The 22,988-nt window shown below is 40.5% G+C and overlaps 1 protein-coding gene across 2 annotated transcripts; it reads left to right on the top strand.

Annotated features, from left to right (window-relative positions):
* Positions 1–111: 111 nt before the first annotated feature.
* Positions 112–22,932, top strand: wdr1 (WD repeat domain 1). 2 transcript variants are annotated; one of them, XM_081383257.1, is made up of 15 exons: positions 112–240; positions 1,740–1,861; positions 2,981–3,071; positions 3,147–3,294; positions 3,778–3,958; positions 8,000–8,077; positions 8,513–8,593; positions 11,169–11,402; positions 12,442–12,531; positions 14,098–14,252; positions 14,496–14,583; positions 14,986–15,096; positions 15,311–15,484; positions 16,924–17,068; positions 21,731–22,932. In XM_081383257.1, exons 1-15 carry the CDS (start codon positions 225–227, stop codon positions 21,835–21,837), a joined length of 1,821 nt encoding a protein of 606 aa, XP_081239383.1. In that variant the 5' UTR covers positions 112–224; the 3' UTR covers positions 21,838–22,932. The 2 variants fall into 2 exon arrangements, with proteins under 2 accessions (XP_081239383.1, XP_081239384.1); XM_081383258.1 differs by lacking the exon at positions 112–240 and adding an exon at positions 250–417 and having other exon boundaries at positions 12,442–12,529; positions 14,096–14,252.
* Positions 22,933–22,988: the final 56 nt, after the last annotated feature.

Here is a 22,988-nt window from a genome sequence, read left to right as displayed (position 1 = left end):
CGCACTTTCTCCCGTTACACGTCACTTCCTCCGGGCGTGTGCGCGCATGTCTGATCGAGCCCTAACCATCTTTACCATATATGGGCAAAGCCGAGCCGTGCGCGCGCCGCCGCCTCTTCCGCGTTCAGTGACGGAAGTGCTCAGATCCGGACGGACCCAAACACACACTCCCTTATTCATTCAATCTTTCAATCTCTCGTTCACCGGAGGGAAACAAAGCCGATATGTCTTACGAGCTGAGTAAGTCACAGTCTTTGTCTGTCTGCTCACTGCGCGTGCGTCTGTGTATATGTATGTGAGTGAGTGTGTGTGTGTGTGTGTGTGTGTGTGTGTGTGTGTGTGTGTGTGTGTGTGTGTTCCTGGCCTGTTTTACTCTGCTGAATATCCATGTACCATATTTCTCCAGCGAATACCATGGTAATACCATTATGCGTGTCCAGAAATGTGTTATTGTAATGGGAGGTTATTTTGTGGACGTGTCTGAAGCGCTGCAGTTTAAAGTATGTGTATATTTAACTTACTATGCAGAGGTGAATGTAATTATATGATCTATATTTCTGCCCGAAGAGTGTTAAACTGTGATTGTGTGACTCGATCACTGATCTATATAGAATGACTCGATCCAAACACTGATTTTTGTGTTGGTTTTGAGAATCATGATCAGTCTGACACCGAGTCAACCAATAGCGTGTTTGGGGCGGGACTACCTGTCTGACTGACCAATGGCAGACGTGGTGTGTTTGAAAAGTTCAAAACATTAAGAACTGTCACTCAATAACTGTCAGTGAAATGCGTTCATTCAGACTGAAGTCGGTCTCTTTAAAGAAGAAGTGAAAGCGCTTCTAAATATAAAAGTGTAAAATGTTTAAAGTCCCCTGTGGTGTAAATCCAGCTTTTAGTGTTGTTTATGTGTCTATGTGGTGTTTTTAATGTGCTTTAAGACACACCATGTGTAAATTCATAAGTCGACAGCATTGCTGAGTATTTCCTCCTTAAAACTGCAGTGAACCAAAGACAGTCTCAAAAACACGCTTTGAAATCGCTGGTGTTTCTGACGTCACACACTACCTTGTAACCAATCAGATCAACGTGTGATCGTCAACCAGTGGATCTCTGTGCTGAGTGAGGGAGTGGAGGCGGGGCTCATTTGCATATTCATATGCAAGGTTGTTCAGTTACATTCAAGATATTTTAAGGCATGAAGGATTTTTTTAAAGGAAAAAACACACTCTAAAATCGCTAAAATTCAAATCTGTGAGTCTAACCAAATTTAAAGTTGATATCACAAAAAATTGAGCCGCTAAAAGAGTTTAATGTACCGTTTCCATGATAACGTAACATCCAATTTCAAAACGGTTTTCACAGGATGAATTTTTGAGTGTTTACGCTTTTGAATAATACCTAATTTATGATGATTACTAATTAAATAATGTGAATTGGGCGGGTAAAGCCAATTAAAAAAGCGCGACAAGTGTCTTGCTACTGGGAAACTGACAGTTAACAAGCTACAAGTAAAATTCTTATTTTCTAATTTAAGAAGAAAGTTGTACGCGCTAGAATAAACAGAACGATATCGTCCGCTAGTCGTTAATATAGTTATCTGTATAGTTATTGTTCTTGGTGTGAACGGGCCCTTAAAGTTATTGTTAAGATTTGTCATATTTGTTGTATTACACTAAAATAAGATGTTCAAGCAACGATTTAAGTACTCAGAATTGATTATCTTCCGTGTCCCGCAGAGCACGTGTTCGCTAGCCTGCCGCACATGGAGAGGGGCGTGGCCAAAGTCCTGGGCGGAGACCCCAAGGGGAACAACTTCCTGTACACCAACGGCAAGAGCGTGATCATCAGGAACATCGAGGTAAGATCAGGAGTGGAGCGAGAGGGCGATTCAAAGAATTATTATTTAAAAACTCTACTTTTACAAAATGATGAATAAAGAATGTGCATCAGGTGTGTTTTTATTCCATTTCTGAAGGAAATAATTATTATTATTCTATTTTAATTATATAATCCTATGTATTGTACATGCAACTTAAAGAAAGTTCCAGGTTTCCGGCTCGTAATTACGACATTGTGGTGTTCATGTGTGAACTTGTAAATGCGATCTTTATGAAATTATCTGAACCCACCATATGTTTTCTACAAAAAAAATCAACTTTTTTTTTAACTTTTAACTCTTTTCAATTTATAAAGGTACTGTAAATAGTTTGGGTTATTCTTGCATGTATGATGTGTGGAATATTCCATATTTAACATGAGCTAAAGTTGATATTAAGACTTGTGGCTGTTTTTTTTACAAACTAAGTTGATCATTGATTTTTTTTTTATTGCTTGCTGTGTGAACACACAAAAATAAATAATGGACATGAGCAATGTTAAATATTTGCGCTTGTGCTGCTCATGGTCAAGAATGAGCACATTGGAAACGAATAGGAAATGAGTTTCCTCTAGTGGAAGCGTTTGGTACTGCGCCCGAACAACGCCTCACTGAGCGCTCCTTTACTGAGATATCAGCCTCACATTTGGAACAAAACCGGTTTTAGAGGAAAACGTGTTTTAGAACATATATTTCATATAAAAGATGAAAATAGTATTTTTGTAAGATTTTCATTACAATAAACTTAAAATTCTATTACTTTAAGATCACTTTTTTTTTTAAATACTTTTTGCACTTCTGTAATAATCTGCCAAGTGTCTTTAAAAAGACCAAGATCAAGAAATTTTATTTTCAGGTCTATGCTCAAAAAGTCAATAAATGGATTATAATTACTTTATAAAGTTAATCTAATACCATAAAATAAATTCATAATTAGATTAAAAAAAACTATTAAAACGAAATATAGTACATTAATTTAATTGGGGAAAAAAATAGTTTTTTTGATGGCCATGCGAAGATTGTTAAAGTGATTATAGAGTGTATTTTCTGAATGTTGAAGGTGTTTAGTGGCGTTAACTCTTTAATAACCCTCTCCCGCAGAACCCTGCGATCGCAGACGTCTACACCGAACACCCGCATCCAGTCATCGTGGCGAAATACTCTCCCAGCGGATTCTACATCGCGTCCGGCGGTGAGTGCCGACCCGTCCGATCTCCGTCGTCGCGTAGTAGCGGCTCTTAACCGTGTGCTCCTCTTTCCCGCGCAGACGTGTCGGGGAAGATCCGCATCTGGGACACGACGCAGAAGGAGCATCTGCTGAAGTACGAGTACCAGCCGTTCGGTGGGAAGATCAAGGACATCGCCTGGACCGAAGACAGCAAGAGAGTGGCCGTGGTGGGGGAGGGGCGAGAGAAGTGAGTGACAGCTGCAGGCCACGCCCCTAAGCCAGCCCGACGCCAGTGCTGTCCTAGTGCTGGGCGGTTTACTGGTTCATACTGAATACCGGTGTTTATTTTTTTATGATATTAATTTTTTATATACCGCAAAACCGGTGTATGCCACTTAAAGGTGCAGTGTGTAATTTTAGCTTCATCTAGTGGTGAGGTTGTGAATTGTACCCAACAGAACGCCTCCTGCTGTATCTCTTTATAAACACTGCAAACCTGTATTAATACTAGTGTGGAATTTTTCTACAATGTTCACTCATGACAGTAGAATAGGGCGTTCTGAGTCCGTCTACTGCAGTATCAGTAGATAATGTGGTAACAGTCATGCTTGGAAAAACAAATCCCATCATATACCGTGAAACTGGTAAAATTTAGAAAAAATACAGTGATATAAATTTTTGGTCACGTCGCCCAGCACTGACGCTGTCCTGTGTGTGTGTGTGTGTGCAGGTTCGGCGCGGTGTTCCTGTGGGATTCGGGCTCGTCTGTCGGAGAGATCGTGGGTCACAGTAAGATCATCAACAGCGTTGACATTAAACAGACGAGGCCGTATCGTTTGGTCACGGGCAGCGACGACAACTGCACCACCTTCCTCGAGGGCCCGCCCTTCAAGTTCAAGTGCACCATGAGCGTAAGTCACGCTCACGCCCGTTTACTCTGTAAAGGTGACGTATTAGGCCCCTTCTCAACAGGTGACCCCAGAATGTGTGTGTGTGACATTTCAGCTCAAAATACCAGATCATTTATTACAGCTTGTCAAATTTGCCCCGTTTTGGGTGTGAACGAGTGTCCCTTTAAATGCAAATGAGCTTTAGCTCCGCCTCCGGTCAGAAGAGGGCGGAGTCTTACTTAGAACTTAGAAACAAGCTTACTTGAAGTAAAAATAAAATTTGTTTTATTATAATAAAATTAGGGCTGGGCGATATGGCTGAAAACTGTATCACGATATAAGTGTTTCATATCGGTCGATATCGATAATTATTGAATTTTTTTATAACATATTTAAAATAAGGACCAGTCCAGGAGACAAATATATTACATTTAAAGATTTTTTTATTTTAAACTTAACCTACCTTTGATTATAATCCCATCAGTTATAAAGGCAGAAATGTCAACACGACCATGGAAAACTCAAAAGTCTAAAATCACAATGAACACTTAACAATTATCTCTTAACATTAAGGTGCAAAATTAAAGAATACGTAAGAAATGCTTTATAAAGGGGTGGGCGATATGGCAAAAATATAATATTACGATTTCTTTCTATAAATTCTATAAATCTATTTCTTTCTATTTTCTATAAATTATACATTGATACTTATTAAAGCTATTAATAAAGTTATTAGTCAAGAGCAGTGAGTGATTTTCTCTTTACATTTTGTTGTTTTATTAACATTAAAGGGATAGTTCTCCTAAAAATTCTAATTTTCATAATTTACTCTCTCACGTTGTTTTAAACTCGAATAAGTTTCTTTCTTCTGTTGAAAATAAAAGTTATTTGGAAGAATGACCAACAGTTGATGTACCCCAGTGACTTCCATAGTATATTTTTATGGAAGTCAATGGGGACCAGCTACTGTTTGGATACCCACATTCTTCAAAATATTAATATTAGAAAATATTAGATAATTTTTATTTTTGGGTGAACTATCCCTTTAAGGACAAGCGGCAGCGTGTTTACTAGTGATGGGAAGTCCGGTTCTTTTCCGCGAACCGGTTCTTTCGGACAGTTCGTTTCAATGAACCGGTTCAAAAAACCGGTTCACCAGTTCTTTTACGTCATCACGTAATGACGTCAATTCTATCATCCCGGCGTATAAATATACATTCAAATAAAGGCATTTGTAATCATAACTTCAGTTAAATAATAGTACTCATCGTCATAATCATCTTGGATAGGTTTCTTACATTTACGTTTTGAAAATGAACCCAGTAGGCCCAAGGCAATGCGCAAACGCGGATGTTTTACATGTCTTAAAGTGAATAAACTGGTCTTCATCATTTTTATTTTATTTGTAATTAAATAAACTTACATTTCGCCGCTTAAACTTACATTCGGCCCCTCATTCAAGTCATTGGTTCACCCGTGCTCATGTAACAGCACAGCACAGACAGTATATAAACACAGCATCAGTTGGCCAAAAGAAAGTTCGGTTCAGAGACGGTGCGATCACGCATGCGCAGTCTCTCCAGCTCATCGGTTCTCCGTATCGAACGTGTCCGAAAGAAACAGTTCTCGGTTCTGTACTGGTGATCCGAGAACTGCTGCAACAACCAGTTCTTGACTCGAGAACCGTAGCATATGCCTGTGTGTGAGCTGAAAACTACTGAAACCTTACTAGGCTAATTCAGTCGACTAAACTAAAAACTCGATGCATGTCTGACTCCAGTAGGCTATGTTTAATACGTTATGTTTTGATTAACACATTATAAACATTTAATTTGCACCCTTTAAAACCTTGGAAAGAGTTTACGTCAAAAATGTATATCAACTTACTTAGAAATTAAATGATCTGTTCCTGAAAATAATGTTTTAGTATAATAATAAATGTTTAGTTTTATAATCCATTCATTGTTTCCAATCTTTAAAATAATACAGTGAAAAGGTAGTAGCCTATGTGATAAACATGTTTCTAACATGTTTTATTTTGTTACACTTATTGATGTTCAATAAAATACTTAAGAAACATGCATTTCGTCCCTCTGAAAAAATTGCACGCATGCTCAGCTCATCAGCTCATCGGTTCTCCGTATCGAACGTGTCCGAAAGAAACAGTTCTCGGTTCTGTACTGGTGATCCGAGAACCGCTGTACCTGTACGTTCGGTAGTGCGCGCATGCTCAGTATCAACTGCTCGTGCTCATCACTTCTCTCAGCACAACATGTCTCAGTTCAGTGAACTGTTGGATTTACTAGAGTAACATATATGCCTATTTCGGGATATTGGTTTATTTTGAGTCGAAGGGACTGTCAGGACTCAGGCATGTCCGAAAGTGAGTAACTTAACTTGTGGATCAGCGCTGACGCAAGACGCGAACTGTTTCGAACGATTCAGTCCGATTTAGTGTACTGGTTCGACCAGTTCACTAAAAAGAACCGGTTCAAAAGAACGATTCGTTCACGAACCGGCCATCACTAGTGTTTACTATTACTGTCTCTTTAAGAGCTGCGCGCGACGCGTCTATTATACACGCATTTGACAAACAGATTTTCTCTCAATTTTCTCAAGTTTGCTTTTACTTTAGACATATCCGACTAGTTTATGTAAACCTTGTGTGTATATAACAGTATTAGCAAAATAAGACTCGAAAGATAACTTAGTATTCAGGCGCTGGTAGACAGGCTTTTAGTGCATGTGAGCTTCACATGTACGCGCTGAGAAACGCACACGCTAGAACGCATCAGCACGCGAATAACAGAGAAACTGACGACGGTCTTGCATAATCTGCAGACGACATGGTCTGACTACGGTCAGACTTTAAGTCAGGCGAGCTGACTTTTTCTGTTTTATCTAGTTACTAGAGAGTGAGTGCCTTTGTTCATGCAATCAAACTTGCTTTGCTGGTTGGTTCCAACGAAAAAAAAAAAAAAATTATCGAACGTTTTATCGAACGCATTTTTTATTGATATTGATTAGGTGTCTATCGCGATACATATCGTTATCGTTTTATCGCCCAGCCCTAAATAAAATTAGTCCTCATGATTTACTTGTTGCTGTTTATATCATAATTTAAATATGATTAAAGCTCATTTATTTATTTTGTGCATATTTATGGCATTTCTTTAAACCCTTAAAATTCTCTTATTTGAATGAAATTTGCGCTTCACAATTATCAGTTTTCGCTTTCACAGTTATTAGAGATTGCAGTTATCTCTAATAACTGTGATTAGAATAAATAACCACGATCCGACGATTAATCAAAAACTGTGACCGCCTAACCATAGTAACCACAGTAACCATAGTAACCACTGTACTCCCGCGTATGAGGGAATGCTGGCTGTGTAAAGTCATGGAAAGGAATGAAATCTTGAGTGGAGATCTGATGTGTTTATAGAGGACGAGCCGCTCCTATCCTGACGATCACTATCTCTTCATTTCTCACACACACACTTTATTTTTTCTCTAGAGTCGGCATTAACGGGAAGTTGTGCTGGTCTTTTTATTTTATTTTTTCATCTAGTTTTTTTTCTTTCTCTGGAACCATTTGGAATCGATTCGTAGAATTAAACTGATTCTTAGAAATGAATCAGATTCATATTTACCAAGTCTAATACCACTTATAAATCTGAGAAGATATATTTAGTAACAAGGAATCTCTCAGTATTTGCTCTGAAACGACTTAGAGTCATATTTTCATCAAGCAGTCGTCGCTGCCAATTCAGGTTGTGTTAAATTCAGCATGATACGCAAGTCGCGCTCGTCTTCTCTCCTCTATTGTGTCGTATATCCAGTGAAACGCTTCTGGAACAAGAACAAATGTGGGCGGGGCTTGATTGTGTCCGTGGGGAATTGATTGGATGGTTGTGGTTTGCTATTGGCTGATCTCATGTGAGTGACAGGTTATAGCCCCGCCCTCGTCATTAGAGAAGAGAAGAGATGCTGCAAGAGGAACTGATTCCGATTCATAATTACTGTGATGTGTGTGTGTGATGTGTGTGTGTGTGTTTGCAGGATCACAGTCGCTTCGTGAACTGTGTGCGCTTCTCTCCTGACGGGAACCGCTACGCATCGGCTGGTGCTGACGGACAGGTGAGACACTGAGGGCTTACTCCACTGCCACTGACGGACTTCTGGTTCCACTGTCGCCTTTAGCTTGCTTAGTTAGAGACATTTAATTTAATATTCCACAATATTATTGATCTCCTGCATTGACACCATTATATGAGAACTGAACTGAGCTGGACGATGACATCACGGTTTACTCCAGAGCGGATATATATATATATATATATATATATATTTAAATAAATTAAGAACTTTTTTACAACAAAAATGAACCATCACTGAACTGGACTGTGATGCTATTCTCTTCTGGAAACAAACTTTGTTGCATTATTTTCCTGTTCTCTCTGTAAAGCTGCTCTGAAACACTCTGATGTAAAAGCGCTGTATAAATAAAGGAGACTTGACAATATTTAAGCTGTTATTTTGCCTTGTTCACTCTTGTTTCTTCCTCCGGTCCAGATTTTCCTGTACGATGGGAAGAGCGGAGAGAAACTAGGATCTCTGGGAGGAGAGAAGGCTCACGACGGGGGCATTTACGCGGTGAGTGTTGGGCATTTACACACCACATAATCCGTTAGTGATGGGACTGACGGCTCAATGTGAAACACCTTAATCGATCCGATCGAGCTCGATCCCAGTGAAGTTTCGATCTTGGAAGTGCTTGAAAGGGGTTTATTCCTTTTCTAATCCGATTGAGAGAACATGTGATTGAAAACTGAAAGTGAAAGGACTGCGCATGTGCGATGATGTAGAAATAGCTTAATGACGTAGCAATGGCGCAATGACGTAGAAACGGCGTAATGATGTCGACATGGCGTAATGATGTAGCAATGGTGTAATAATGAAGTAGAAATGGCGTAATGACGTAGAAATGGCATAATAATGACGTAGAAATGGCATAATAATGACGTAGAAATGACATAATGACGTAGAAATGACAATAAAGACGTAGAAATGGTGTAATAATGACGTAGAAATGGCATAATAATGACGTAGAAATGACATAATAATGACGTAGAAATGGTGTAATAATGACGTAGAAATGGTGTAATAATGACGTAGAAATGGTGTAATAATGACGTAGAAATGGCATAATGACGTAGAAATGGCGTAATGATGTAGAAATGGCGTAATAATGACGTAGAAATGGTGTAATGACGTAGAAATGGCATAATGGCGTAATAATGACGTAGAAATGGCATAATGGCGTAATAATGACGTAGAAATGGCATAATGATGTAGAAATGGCATAATAATGATGTAGAAATGGCGTAATAATGAAGTAGAAATGGCGTAATAATGACGTAGAAATGATGTAATGACGTAGAAATGGCGTAATAATGACGTAGAAACAGCGTAATAATGACGTAAAAATAGCGTAATGACGTAGAAATGGCGTAATAATGACGTAGAAATGGCGTAATGACGTAGAAATAGCGTAATGACGTAGAAATGGTGTAATAATGACGTAGAAATTACGTAATAATGACGTAGAATGGCGTAATGACGTAGAAATGACGTAATGATGTAGAAATGGCGCAATGACGTCGAAATGGCGTAATGATGTAGAAATGGCGTAATGGCGTAATAATAATGACGTAGAAATGGCGTAATAATGACGTAGAAATGGCGTAGAAATTACGTAATAATGACGTAGAAATGACGTAATGACATAGAAATGTAGAAATAGCGTAATGACGTAGAAATGGCATAATGGCGTAATAATGACGTAGAAATGGCGTAATGACGTAGAAATGACGTAATGATGTAGAAATGGCGCAATGACGTCGAAATGGCGTAATGATGTAGAAATGGCGTAATGGCGTAATAATAATGACGTAGAAATGGCGTAATAATGACGTAGAAATGGCGTAGAAATTACGTAATAATGACGTAGAAATGACGTAATGACATAGAAATGTAGAAATAGCGTAATGACGTAGAAATGGCATAATGGCGTAATAATGACGTAGAAATGGCGTAATGATGTAGAAATGGCATAATAATGACGTAGAAATTACGTAATAATGACGTAGAAATTACGTAATGACGTAGAAATGGCGTAATAATGACGTAATAATGACGTAGAAATGACGTAATGACGTAGAAATGGCGTAATGACGTAGAAATAGCGTAATGACGTAGAAATGGCGTAATGACGTAGAAATGGCATAATGGCGTAATAATGACGTAGAAATGGCATAAAGACGTCGAAATGATGTAGAAATGGCGTAATGGCATAATAATGATGTAGAAACGGCGTAATAATGACGTAGAAATGGCGTAATGACGTAGAAATGGCGTAATGACGTAGAAATGGCGTAATAATGACGTAGAAATGACGTCGAAATGGCTTAATGACGTCAAAATGGCGTAATGATGTAGTAATGGTGTAATAATGATGTAGAAATGGCGTAATAATGACGTAGAAATGGCGTAATGATGTAGAAATGGCATAATAATGACGTAGAAATGGCGTAATGACCTCGAAATGGCGTAATGACATAGAAATGGCGTAATGGCGTAATAATGACGTAGAAATGACGTAATGACGTAGAAATGGCGTAATGGCGTTAATAATGACGTAGAAATGGCATAATAATGACGTCGAAATGGTGCAATGATGTAGAAATAGCGTAATGACGTAGAAATAGCGTAATGATGTTGAAATGGCGTAATGATGTTGAAATGTTCTTCCTGTGCATTTTAAAATTTGAGTCATTACTTAGAGCCTCTCCTGGTCACGCACCCTCTACATCCAGGGTTTATCACACGCATACGCCCCGGCCTGTCTCAGGTCCTCAGGCCATGACCTTTAACCCTTCCCAGAGGACTGTGTGTGGCCTCAACTCTCTCCCTCCAGGACTATGGCTTCTGTGAAATCTATTAAAAAACGCTTTAAAAAAAGCTTTTAATTAACCATATGGTTTGGCCTTTATTACATTTATATGGTGTTTGATGGTATTTGGTAGCGGTTATTTTATTTGTTTTTTTATTATTATTATTATTATTATTATTAATTTATTAATTTATTTATTTATTTTACTGTAAAGCACTGTGTGAGCCTTTCTTGTCTGTGAAAGGTGCTTTATAAATAAAGTTTCTTCTTCCTCAGGTGAGCTGGAGTCCCGACAGCACGCAGCTGATCTCCGCATCGGGGGATAAGACGGTGAAGCTGTGGGACGTGGGCACCGGGACAGGGGTCACGACCTTTAACCTGGGCTCAGATGTGCTGGACCAGCAGCTGGGCTGCTTGTGGCAGAAGAATCACCTGCTCAGTATTTCTCTGTCAGGGTTCATCAACTACCTGGACAAGAGCAACCCCGACCGGCCCCTGCGCACCATCAAGGTTAGACCGAAATCATCAAAAACGCTACTTTTTTTTTTTTTTAAGGGTGCAGTGTGTAATATTTAGGAGGATCTGTTGACAGAAATGTAATATCATAAACATAACTATGTTTTCAGTGGTGTATAAAGACCTTACATTATGAAGCGTTATGTTTTATTAGCTTAGAATGAGCATTTCTCTGTACACACACCGCGGGTCCGCTTACATCCACATGTTTCTACGGTGGCCCTGAACGGACAAACGCGTTTCGTCACTATGTTGTTCTTCATGATAAGAAGCTTCAGCTAAAGTCAGCGGATAAAACACTGACAAAATGATGAACAAGTGACAATAATATTTGCAATAACATAATTTTACTGAATAATTAAGTAAACAATTTCTTAATTTATCTTTGTAAAGAAACCACTTAACTGGCTACTCTCTGACAGTTTGAGGAGCCAATGGAGTTACGAGGTTTTAGTCACAAGCTTTTTAATACTTTAATTGGTTAAATATTTCCAAAATCCACAGACGGACATAAAGGATAACCAATAGTAATGATTTTTGGAAAAAAAAGATGAATAGATACAAGCTTTTCGTTCTGTATAATACTACTGTAAATACTACTGTAAAAAAAAAAAGTTTAGTTAATTATAACTTTTGAGACTAAACAATTGAGTATTTAACACAAAATTACTTCATTTTTGGTACAAGTGACAATTACAATGTCAGTAGAGTAATGGACAAATATTTTTGCATCATTAAGATTCTATTATAGATTATACTAATTTTTTTTTACATTTTAAATTTAATTTCAGGTAAAATCTTTGTAGTTTTGTTGTGTGGTTTTGTAAATTTTATTAGTCTTTTATTTAATATGTCTAATACAGCTTTTATTATGTTTTATTTTAGTTTTAGTCAGTGTAGAACATCAACTACATGAAAATAAGAAATTTTGCTTTTGGCAAAGTTATTTACATTTTGTTTTAATATATTAAGGAATGAAAATGTTATTTTATGTTGTTAGTTAATTGGAGTGGTTGTTGTGTGTTTGTTTCAGGGTCACACCAAATCCATCCAGTGTCTGACGGTTCATAAAGCGGACGGACGACTGAACATCTATTCTGGCAGTCATGATGGGCACATTAATATCCTTCAGCTCACTCTGCTTTATTTCTGTAGCGCTGTACACAGTTTCAAGCAGCGTCACAGTAACACAGGGAGAACACTCAATCAGTGATGCAAACTTCAGATATGAGACTAATTCAAATGAAGACAGGAGTCATTAGTCAGATTAGTGCGGGGTCCAGTGCAGTGTGGGTCCAGTGCAGTGTGGGTCCAGTGCAGTGTGGGTCCAGTGCAGTGTGGGTCCATTGCAGTGTGGGTCCAGTGCAGTGTGGGTCCAGTGCAGTGTGGGTCCAGTGCAGTGTGGGTCCAGTGCAGTGCGGGGTCCAGTGCAGTGCGGGGTCCAGTGCAGTGCGGGGTCCAGTGCAGTGTGGGTCCAGTGCAGTGTGGGTCCAGTGCAGTGTGGGTCCAGTGCAGTGCGGGGTCCAGTGCAGTGCGGGTCCAGTGCAGTGTGGGTCCAGTGCAGTGTGGGTCCAGTGCAGTGTGGGTCCAGTGCAGTGTGGGTCCAGTGCAGTGCGGGGTCCAGTGCAGTGCGGGGTCCAGTGCAGTGTGGGTCCAGTGCAGTGTGGGTCCAGTGCAGTGTGGGTCCAGTGCAGTGTGGGTCCAGTGCAGTGTGGGTCCAGTGCAGTGTGGGTCCAGTGCAGTGTGGGTCCAGTGCAGTGTGGGTCCATTGCAGTGTGGGTCCAGTGCAGTGTGGGTCCAGTGCAGTGTGGGTCCAGTGCAGTGTGGGTCCAGTGCAGTGTGGGTCCAGTGCAGTGTGGGTCCAGTGCAGTGTGGGTCCAGTGCAGTGTGGGTCCAGTGCAGTGTGGGTCCAGTGCAGTGTGGGTCCAGTGCAGTGTGGGTCCATTGCAGTGTGGGTCCAGTGCAGTGCGGGGTCCAGTGCAGTGTGGGTCCAGTGCAGTGTGGGTCCAGTGCAGTGTGGGTCCAGTGCAGTGTGGGTCCAGTGCAGTGTGGGTCCAGTGCAGTGTGGGTCCAGTGCAGTGCGGGGTCCAGTGCAGTGTGGGTCCAGTGCAGTGTGGGTCCAGTGCAGTGTGGGTCCAGTGCAGTGTGGGTCCAGTGCAGTGTGGGTCCAGTGCAGTGTGGGTCCAGTGCAGTGTGGGTCCAGTGCAGTGTGGGTCCATTGCAGTGTGGGTCCAGTGCAGTGTGGGTCCAGTGCAGTGTGGGTCCAGTGCAGTGTGGGTCCAGTGCAGTGTGGGTCCAGTGCAGTGTGGGTCCAGTGCAGTGTGGGTCCAGTGCAGTGTGGGTCCAGTGCAGTGTGGGTCCAGTGCAGTGTGGGTCCAGTGCAGTGTGGGTCCAGTGCAGTGTGGGTCCAGTGCAGTGTGGGTCCATTGCAGTGTGGGTCCAGTGCAGTGTGGGTCCATTGCAGTGTGGGTCCAGTGCAGTGTGGGTCCATTGCGGGGTCCAGTGCAGTGTGGGTCCAGTGCGGGGTCCAGTGCAGTGTGGGTCCAGTGGTGTGGGGTCCAGTGCAGTGTGGGGTCCAGTGGTGTGGGGTCCAGTGCAGTGTGGGTCCAGTGGTGTGGGGTCCAGTGTGGGATACTGTGTGGGTCCAGTGTGGTTCCGTGTGTCTGTCCTTGACGCTGCGTCTGCACATTACTGGGACTCTGAGACCGGAGAGAACGAGCAGTTTCTGGGGAAGGGCCACTCTAACCTGGTGTCCCGGATGGCGGTGGACGACGCGGGCCGGCTGGTGTCCTGCAGTATGGACGACACCGTCCGCTTCACCGACCTGAGCAAGAGAGAGTACAGGTGAGCGCATGGCTGACAATCACACACACACAAATCCCATAATGAGAAGTTATTTTCAGATTATCAGTTTCTCATTATTACTTACAGAATCATATTTTCTGGCGGAAACGGGCTTCCGTACTACAGATAGATGTCTCAGGAGTAAAATATCAAATACTGCAATGACAGTTTGTTCTCATATTATGATGATCTTGTTGAAGCTCATAATGCTTGTGTGTGTGTGTGTGTGTGTGTGTGTGTTAGTGCGTCTGATATGATCAAAATGGACATGCAGCCGAAGTGTGTGAGTGTCGGTCCAGGAGGCCTCGCCGTCACCGTGTGTATTGGACAGGTACAGAAACACACACACACACACACACACACACACACACACAACTAAGATTATTTTTCTGACTCAATTGGCAGATATTTGTTCTTATTTTAAGCCCAAACTCACTTCATTGATCTCTAAATTTTTAATAAAAGTCTAAATATCTTCAGTCATTCAGCTTCTCCAGTAAATGTGTCTTGATTTAAGAATGTTTAGATATTAGTGCTGGAAAACGAGACAGAAACTCTGAGGAAGAGCATCATTATTTGCAGTGCAGAAGTTAATTTAGACTAATTTTGCCATAAAACACACACAACGAGCCCTACACATGACTAATGGAGCAGGTGTGTGTGTGAGTGGTGCTCCTGTAGATGAAGTGATGCAGTAATGTGTGTGTGTGTGTGTGTGTGTGTGTGTGTGCAGCTGGTCCTGCTGAAGGATAAGAAGAAGCTCTTCACGCTGGACTCTCTGGACTACGAGCCCGAAGCCGCTGCTGTTCACCCAGGGGGCGGAGCCGTGGCTGTGGGCGGAGCCGTGAGTCACCAATCACAGGCCTCCCTATATTAGCATAAGAACTCTAGCGCTTCTCCAGTCAGATGTAGGGTTGGGTAATAAGAGGAATCCAAATTTTTAATTTATATCAAGTATCTGATTCCCAGCCCTCTTCTGAAGTGATGAACTCTGGACCTCGGTCAGATCGAGTGAGTTGTTCTGATGAAGGTGATGTTGTGTGTGTGTGTGTGTTTAGGACGGGAAGGTGCGCCTGTACTCTGTTCAGGGAAACACCCTGAAGCATGATGGGAAGGTGCTGGAGGTCCAGGGACCCGTGACGGACATGTGCTACTCGAAGGATGGAGCGTTCCTGGCCGTGACGGATGAGAAGAAGGTCGTCACGGTTTTCACCGTCGCTGACGGATACACGGTAAACTCACCGACACACATCAGTAATGAACTATCCTGCATCCGACTGCATGAGTGTTGCACAGGTGTGTGTTGATGCCGACTGCATGAGTGTTGCACAGGTGTGTGTTGATGCCGACTGCAGGAGTGTTGCACAGGTGTGTGTTGATGCCGACTGCAGGAGTGTTGCACAGGTGTGTGTTGATGCCGACTGCAGGAGTGTTGCACAGGTGTGTGTTGATGCCGACTGCATGAGTGTTGCACAGGTGTGTGTTGATGCCGACTGCACGAGTGTTGCACAGGTGTGTGTTGATGCCTACTGCATGAGTGTTGCACAGGTGTGTGTTGATGCCGACTGCAGGAGTGTTGCACAGGTGTGTGTTGATGCCGACTGCATGAGTGTTGCACAGGTGTGTGTTGATGCCGACTGCATGAGTGTTGCACAGGTGTGTGTTGATGCCGACTGCACGAGTGTTGCACAGGTGTGTGTTGATGCCGACTGCATGAGTGTTGCACAGGTGTGTGTTGATGCCGACTGCATGAGTGTTGCACAGGTGTGTGTTGATGCCGACTGCATGAGTGTTGCACAGGTGTGTGTTGATGCCGACTGCATGAGTGTTGCACAGGTGTGTGTTGATGCCGACTGCATGAGTGTTGCACAGGTGTGTGTTGATGCCGACTGCATGAGTGTTGCACAGGTGTGTGTTGATGCCGACTGCATGAGTGTTGCACAGGTGTGTGTTGATGCCGACTGCATGAGTGTTGCACAGGTGTGTGTTGATGCCGACTGCACGAGTGTTGCACAGGTGTGTGTTGATGCCGACTGCACGAGTGTTGCACAGGTGTGTGTTGATGCCGACTGCATGAGTGTTGCACAGGTGTGTGTTGATGCCGACTGCATGAGTGTTGCACAGGTGTGTGTTGATGCCGACTGCATGAGTGTTGCACAGGTGTGTGTTAATGCCGACTGCATGAGTGTTGCACAGGTGTGTGTTGATGCCGACTGCATGAGTGTTGCACAGGTGTGTGTTGATGCCGACTGCATGAGTGTTGCACAGGTGTGTGTTGATGCCGACTGCACGAGTGTTGCACAGGTGTGTGTTGATGCCGACTGCACGAGTGTTGCACAGGTGTGTGTTGATGCCGACTGCATGAGTGTTGCACAGGTGTGTGTTGATGCCGACTGCACGAGTGTTGCACAGGTGTGTGTTGATGCCGACTGCATGAGTGTTGCACAGGTGTGTGTTGATGCCGACTGCACGAGTGTTGCACAGGTGTGTGTTGATGCCGACTGCATGAGTGTTGCACAGGTGTGTGTTGATGCCGACTGCATGAGTGTTGCACAGGTGTGAGTTTTATACGTTCCGTTGGTCCTCCTCAAACAAACTCTCACTGAAAACTCATCATTTTAGATCTCAACCTCAGATCAGTGTGTGAGTGTGAGATGTGTGTGTGTTTCAGGAGAAGAACGAGTTCTACGGTCACCATGCGAAGGTGGTGTGTCTGTCCTGGTCCCCGGATAACGAGCACTTCGCCACCGGTGGGATGGACATGATGGTGTACGTGTGGACCGTCAGCGACCCCGACAAGAGGATCAAGCTTCCAGGTACTGACCGCTTCTGGACTCACTTATGGAGCCAGACTGTATTTAGCAGTTTTCAGCACAAGTACATATAAAGAATCTTTTATAGAATTGTACTTTTTTTACTTATTTATTTTTATTCTTTATTTATTATTATTTTTTATTTAATTTTTGTCTAAGTTTGTTTTAATTGTTATACTTGCGTTGTTAAATGTTGAATGTGTCCGCCGTGTAATAGCCGGTGATGCTGATGTGGCGATAAGCTCGTACACTTCTGCTGAGAGTTTCAGCGCTGCGTTTACAGGCACAGCTTCTGTTTCAGTCGCACTGAATTCATTCCTATTGATGAGTCTGAGCGCAGTGTTTACATGAGCGCTGAACGTGTGATCGGGCTGATGTGTGTGTTTATATCACAAGCTTCAAATCGGAATATATGTTTTTGACATGCGCACACTGCACGAATATACAGAGTTTCCTGATATCTGCGCATCATAACTATTCTCATACATTACGCTATTTCTACATCATTGCGCTATTTCTACGTCATTGCGCTATTTCTACGTCATTACGCTATTTCTACATTGCGCTATTTCAACATCATTACGCTATTTCTACGTCATTGCGCTATTTCTACGTCATTACGCTATTTCTACATTGCGCTATTTCAACATCATTACGCTATTTCTACATCATTGTGCTATTTCTACGTCATTACGCTATTTCTACATTGCGCTATTTCAACATCATTACGCTATTTCTACGTCATTGCGCTATTTCTACGTCATTACGCTATTTCTACATTGCGCTATTTCATCATCATTACGCTATTTCTACATCATTGCGCCATTTCTACATTACGCTATTTCTACAAATTTCTACATCATTACGCTATTTCTACGTCATTACGCTATTTCTACGTCATTACGCTATTTCTACATCATTACGCTATTTCTACATCATTACGCTATTTCTACGTCATTGCGCTATTTCTACATTGCGCTATTTCAACATCATTACGCTATTTCTACGTCATTGCGCTATTTCTGTCATTGCGCTATTTTTACATCACTACGCTATTTCTACATCATTGCGCTATATCTACATCATTACGCTATTCCTACATCATTGCACTATTTCTACATCATTACGCTATTTCTACATCATAACTATTCTCATACATTACGCTATTTCTACATCATTACGCTATTTCTACATCATTACGCTATTTCTACATCATTACGCTATTTCTACATCATTGCGCTATTTCTACGTCATTACGCTATTTATACGTCATTACGCTATTCCTACATCATTGCACTATTTCTACATCATTACGCTATTTCTACATCATCATAACTATTCTCATTCATTACGCTATTTCTACATCATTACGCTATTTCTACGTCATTGCGCTATTTCTGTCATTGCGCTATTTTTACATCACTACGCTATTTCTACATCATTATAACTATTCTCATTCATTACGCTATTTCTACATCATTACGCTATTTCTACATCATTACGCTATTTCTACATCATTACGCTATTTCTACGTCATTGCGCTATTTCTGTCATTGCGCTATTTTTACATCACTACGCTATTTCTACATCATCATAACTATTCTCATTCATTACGCTATTTCTACATCATTACGCTATTTCTACATCATTACGCTATTTCTACGTCATTGCGCTATTTCTGTCATTGCGCTATTTTTACATCACTACGCTATTTCTACATCATTGCGCTATATCTACATCATTACGCTATTCCTACATCATTGCACTATTTCTACATCATTACGCTATTTCTACATCATCATAACTATTCTCATACATTACGCTATTTCTACATCATTGCGCTATTTCTACATCATTGCGCTATTTCTACGTCATTACGCTATTTATACGTCATTATGCTATTTCTACATCATTACGCTATTCCTACATCATTGCACTATTTCTACATCATTACGCTATTTCTACATCATCATAACTATTCTCATTCATTACGCTATTTCTACATCATTACGCTATTTCTACATCATTACGCTATTTCTACGTCATTGCGCTATTTCTGTCATTGCGCTATTTTTACATCACTACGCTATTTCTACATCATTATAACTATTCTCATTCATTACGCTATTTCTACATCATTACGCTATTTCTACATCATTACGCTATTTCTACATCATTACGCTATTTCTACGTCATTGCGCTATTTCTGTCATTGCGCTATTTTTACATCACTACGCTATTTCTACATCATCATAACTATTCTCATTCATTACGCTATTTCTACATCATTACGCTATTTCTACATCATTACGCTATTTCTACGTCATTGCGCTATTTCTGTCATTGCGCTATTTTTACATCACTACGCTATTTCTACATCATTGCGCTATATCTACATCATTACGCTATTCCTACATCATTGCACTATTTCTACATCATTACGCTATTTCTACATCATCATAACTATTCTCATACATTACGCTATTTCTACATCATTACGCTATTTCTACATTACGCTATTTCTACATCATTACGCTATTTCTACATCATTGCGCTATTTCTACGTCATTATGCTATTTATACGTCATTACGCTATTTATACGTCATTATGCTATTTCTACATCATTACGCTATTCCTACATCATTGCACTATTTCTACATCATTACGCTATTTCTACATCATCATAACTATTCTCATTCATTACGCTATTTCTACATCATTACGCTATTTCTACATCATTGCGCTATTTCTACGTCATTACGCTATTTATACGTCATTATGCTATTTCTACATCATTACGCTATTTCTACATCATTGCGCTATTTCTACGTCATTACGCTATTTCTACGTCATTACGCTATTTCTACATCATTACGCTATTTCTACGTCATTGCGCTATTTCTACATTGCACTATTTCAACATCATTACGCTATTTCTACGTCATTGCGCTATTTCTACATTGCACTATTTCAACATCATTACGCTATTTCTACATTACGCTATTTCTACATCATTACGCTATTTCTACGTCATTGCGCTATTTCTGTCATTGCGCTATTTTTACATCACTACGCTATTTCTACATCATTATAACTATTCTCATTCATTACGCTATTTCTACATCATTACGCTATTTCTACATCATTACGCTATTTCTACATCATTACGCTATTTCTACGTCATTGCGCTATTTCTGTCATTGCGCTATTTTTACATCACTACGCTATTTCTACATCATCATAACTATTCTCATTCATTACGCTATTTCTACATCATTACGCTATTTCTACATCATTACGCTATTTCTACGTCATTGCGCTATTTCTGTCATTGCGCTATTTTTACATCACTACGCTATTTCTACATCATTGCGCTATATCTACATCATTACGCTATTCCTACATCATTGCACTATTTCTACATCATTACGCTATTTCTACATCATCATAACTATTCTCATACATTACGCTATTTCTACATCATTACGCTATTTCTACATTACGCTATTTCTACATCATTACGCTATTTCTACATCATTGCGCTATTTCTACGTCATTACGCTATTTATACGTCATTACGCTATTTATACGTCATTATGCTATTTCTACATCATTACGCTATTCCTACATCATTGCACTATTTCTACATCATTACGCTATTTCTACATCATCATAACTATTCTCATTCATTACGCTATTTCTACATTACGCTATTTCTACATCATTGCGCTATTTCTACGTCATTACGCTATTTATACGTCATTATGCTATTTCTACATCATTACGCTATTTCTACATCATTGCGCTATTTCTACGTCATTACGCTATTTCTACGTCATTACGCTATTTCTACATCATTACGCTATTTCTACGTCATTGCGCTATTTCTACATTGCACTATTTCAACATCATTACGCTATTTCTACGTCATTGCGCTATTTCTACGTCATTGCGCTATTTCTACATTGCGCTATTTTTACATCATTACGCTATTTCTACGTCTGCGCTATTTCTACATTGCGCTATTTTTACATCATTACGCTATTTCTACATCATTGCGCTATATCTACATCATTACGCTATTCCTACATCATTGCACTATTTCTACATCATTACGCTATTTCTACATCATCATAACTATTCTCATACATTACGCTATTTCTACATTACGCTATTTCTACATCATTGCGCTATTTCTACGTCATTATGCTATTTCTACATCATTACGCTATTTCTACGTCATTACGCTATTTCTACATCATTACGCTATTTCTACATCATTACGCTATTTCTACGTCATTGCGCTATTTCTGTTATTGCACCATTTCTACATTACGCTATTTCTACGTCATTGCGCTATTTCTACATCATTACGCTATTTCAACATTACGCTATTTCTACATTGCGCTATTTCTACGTGATTACACTATTTCTACGTCATTGCGCTATTTCTACGTCATTGCGCTATTTCTACGTCATTACGCTATTTCTCCATTACGCTATTTCAACATTACGCCATTTCTACATCATTACGCCATTTCTACATCATTGCGCTATTTCAACATCATAGACTTTAGTTGACTTTAGACATTTGGTTGCATGTAAACGTAGCCTCTGAGATGGATTTCAGGAAATGAAGTGTGTGTGTGTGTGTGTGTTCGCAGACACCCATCGGCTGCATCACGTCAGTGGTCTGGCCTGGCTGAACGCCAACACGCTGGTCACGACGTCTCACGACGCCTGCATCAAACAGTGGACTCTGAAGATCTGAGACTGCGACTCTGAGATCAACAGGAACACACTCTCGCTCTCGCTGTCTTTCTGTCGCTCTTCCTCTTCTCCTCAGTCTGTTCATCACTGCTGCTCTCCGTCTGCTCCCGCTTCTCTGGCGGGTCCGTGTGGAAGCACTTTCACACCACAGCAGAGACAAACATCTGGAAATCAGGGTTATAAAGGTGAATTATAATATACTTAGTCGAAGTTATGTAGAAATTGACACAAGTCAAAATGATTACATACTAAGCTGAAATTGCTATTACGTCGAAAATGGCTTAAAAAGTCATAATTATATATTTTTTTTAAATTGTGACATTATGACATTTGTCAATTTTTACTTAAGGCAATTTCGACTAAGTTGAAATATAATATACTAAATTGAAATTGTGTATAAATAAAGAGCTGAAATTGACTTGTCATAATTATGTCAAAATTGTCAATTGACATACTAAGTAGAACTTTACACTGACTTGCATAGTCAAAAGTGACTTGACTACATAATTATAACAAAAAGTCTAAATTGACATTCTAAGATGAAATTTAATTAAAGCATGAATCTCGTGTGGTGTAAACGGGCTTCCGTAGGAAATCAGCAACAGAACGCACAGACAGACAGACATCAAACACTTGACCTTCCAGAACAAAACATGTGACCAGAGTCTGTGTCATGTGACATTCCAGAAGCAGGGGTCAGAGTTCACGAGGTGTTCCTGAACCCTGATGTGGCCGTGAGAACGTTAGGGAGCAATAATCAAACCAATAGCAGATCGTGTGTGTGTGTGTGTGTGTGAGTGAGAGAGAGAGAGAGCTTGAGCGACAGTGTTTCGCTCTCTTCTAACCCTACCTTGATGTTTATTTACTGTGTTTTTGTTGGATGTCTCTGGTTCATTTTTCATTGGGTGGATGTGATACATAATTATATTAATAATGATAATAAAACACTTTTTATGCACTTTCTTCTGTCCAGTTTGTGTCTTAACACTGATTTACAGACACTCATACACTGGTGAATCTAAAACACAAGTGCAGGTCATGTTTTTCTCCTCAGTGTTTTTGTTTTTTATTCTTAAATAAAGATGCATTTACTCTCCCAAGTGGCAGGTATTTTTTTTATTTAACAGTATTTAATATTGTTATTATTATTTA

This window comes from Scardinius erythrophthalmus (assembly GCF_964197995.2).
Source record: "Scardinius erythrophthalmus genome assembly, chromosome: 13".
NCBI lineage: Eukaryota > Metazoa > Chordata > Actinopteri > Cypriniformes > Leuciscidae > Scardinius > Scardinius erythrophthalmus.
Note: the sequence above shows the minus strand (reverse complement) of the source record. Positions and strands in the feature narration are given on the sequence as shown.

What these genes read in the sequence shown, in the direction of transcription:
- wdr1 (XM_081383257.1), top strand. An exon ending in ACGACGGGGGCATTTACGCG is followed by an intron (nt 8,594 to 11,168) that starts GTGAGTGTTGGG and finishes CTTCTTCCTCAG; the next exon opens with GTGAGCTGGAGTCCCGACAG. An exon ending in CCGTCGCTGACGGATACACG is followed by an intron (nt 15,485 to 16,923) that starts GTAAACTCACCG and finishes TGTGTGTTTCAG; the next exon opens with GAGAAGAACGAGTTCTACGG.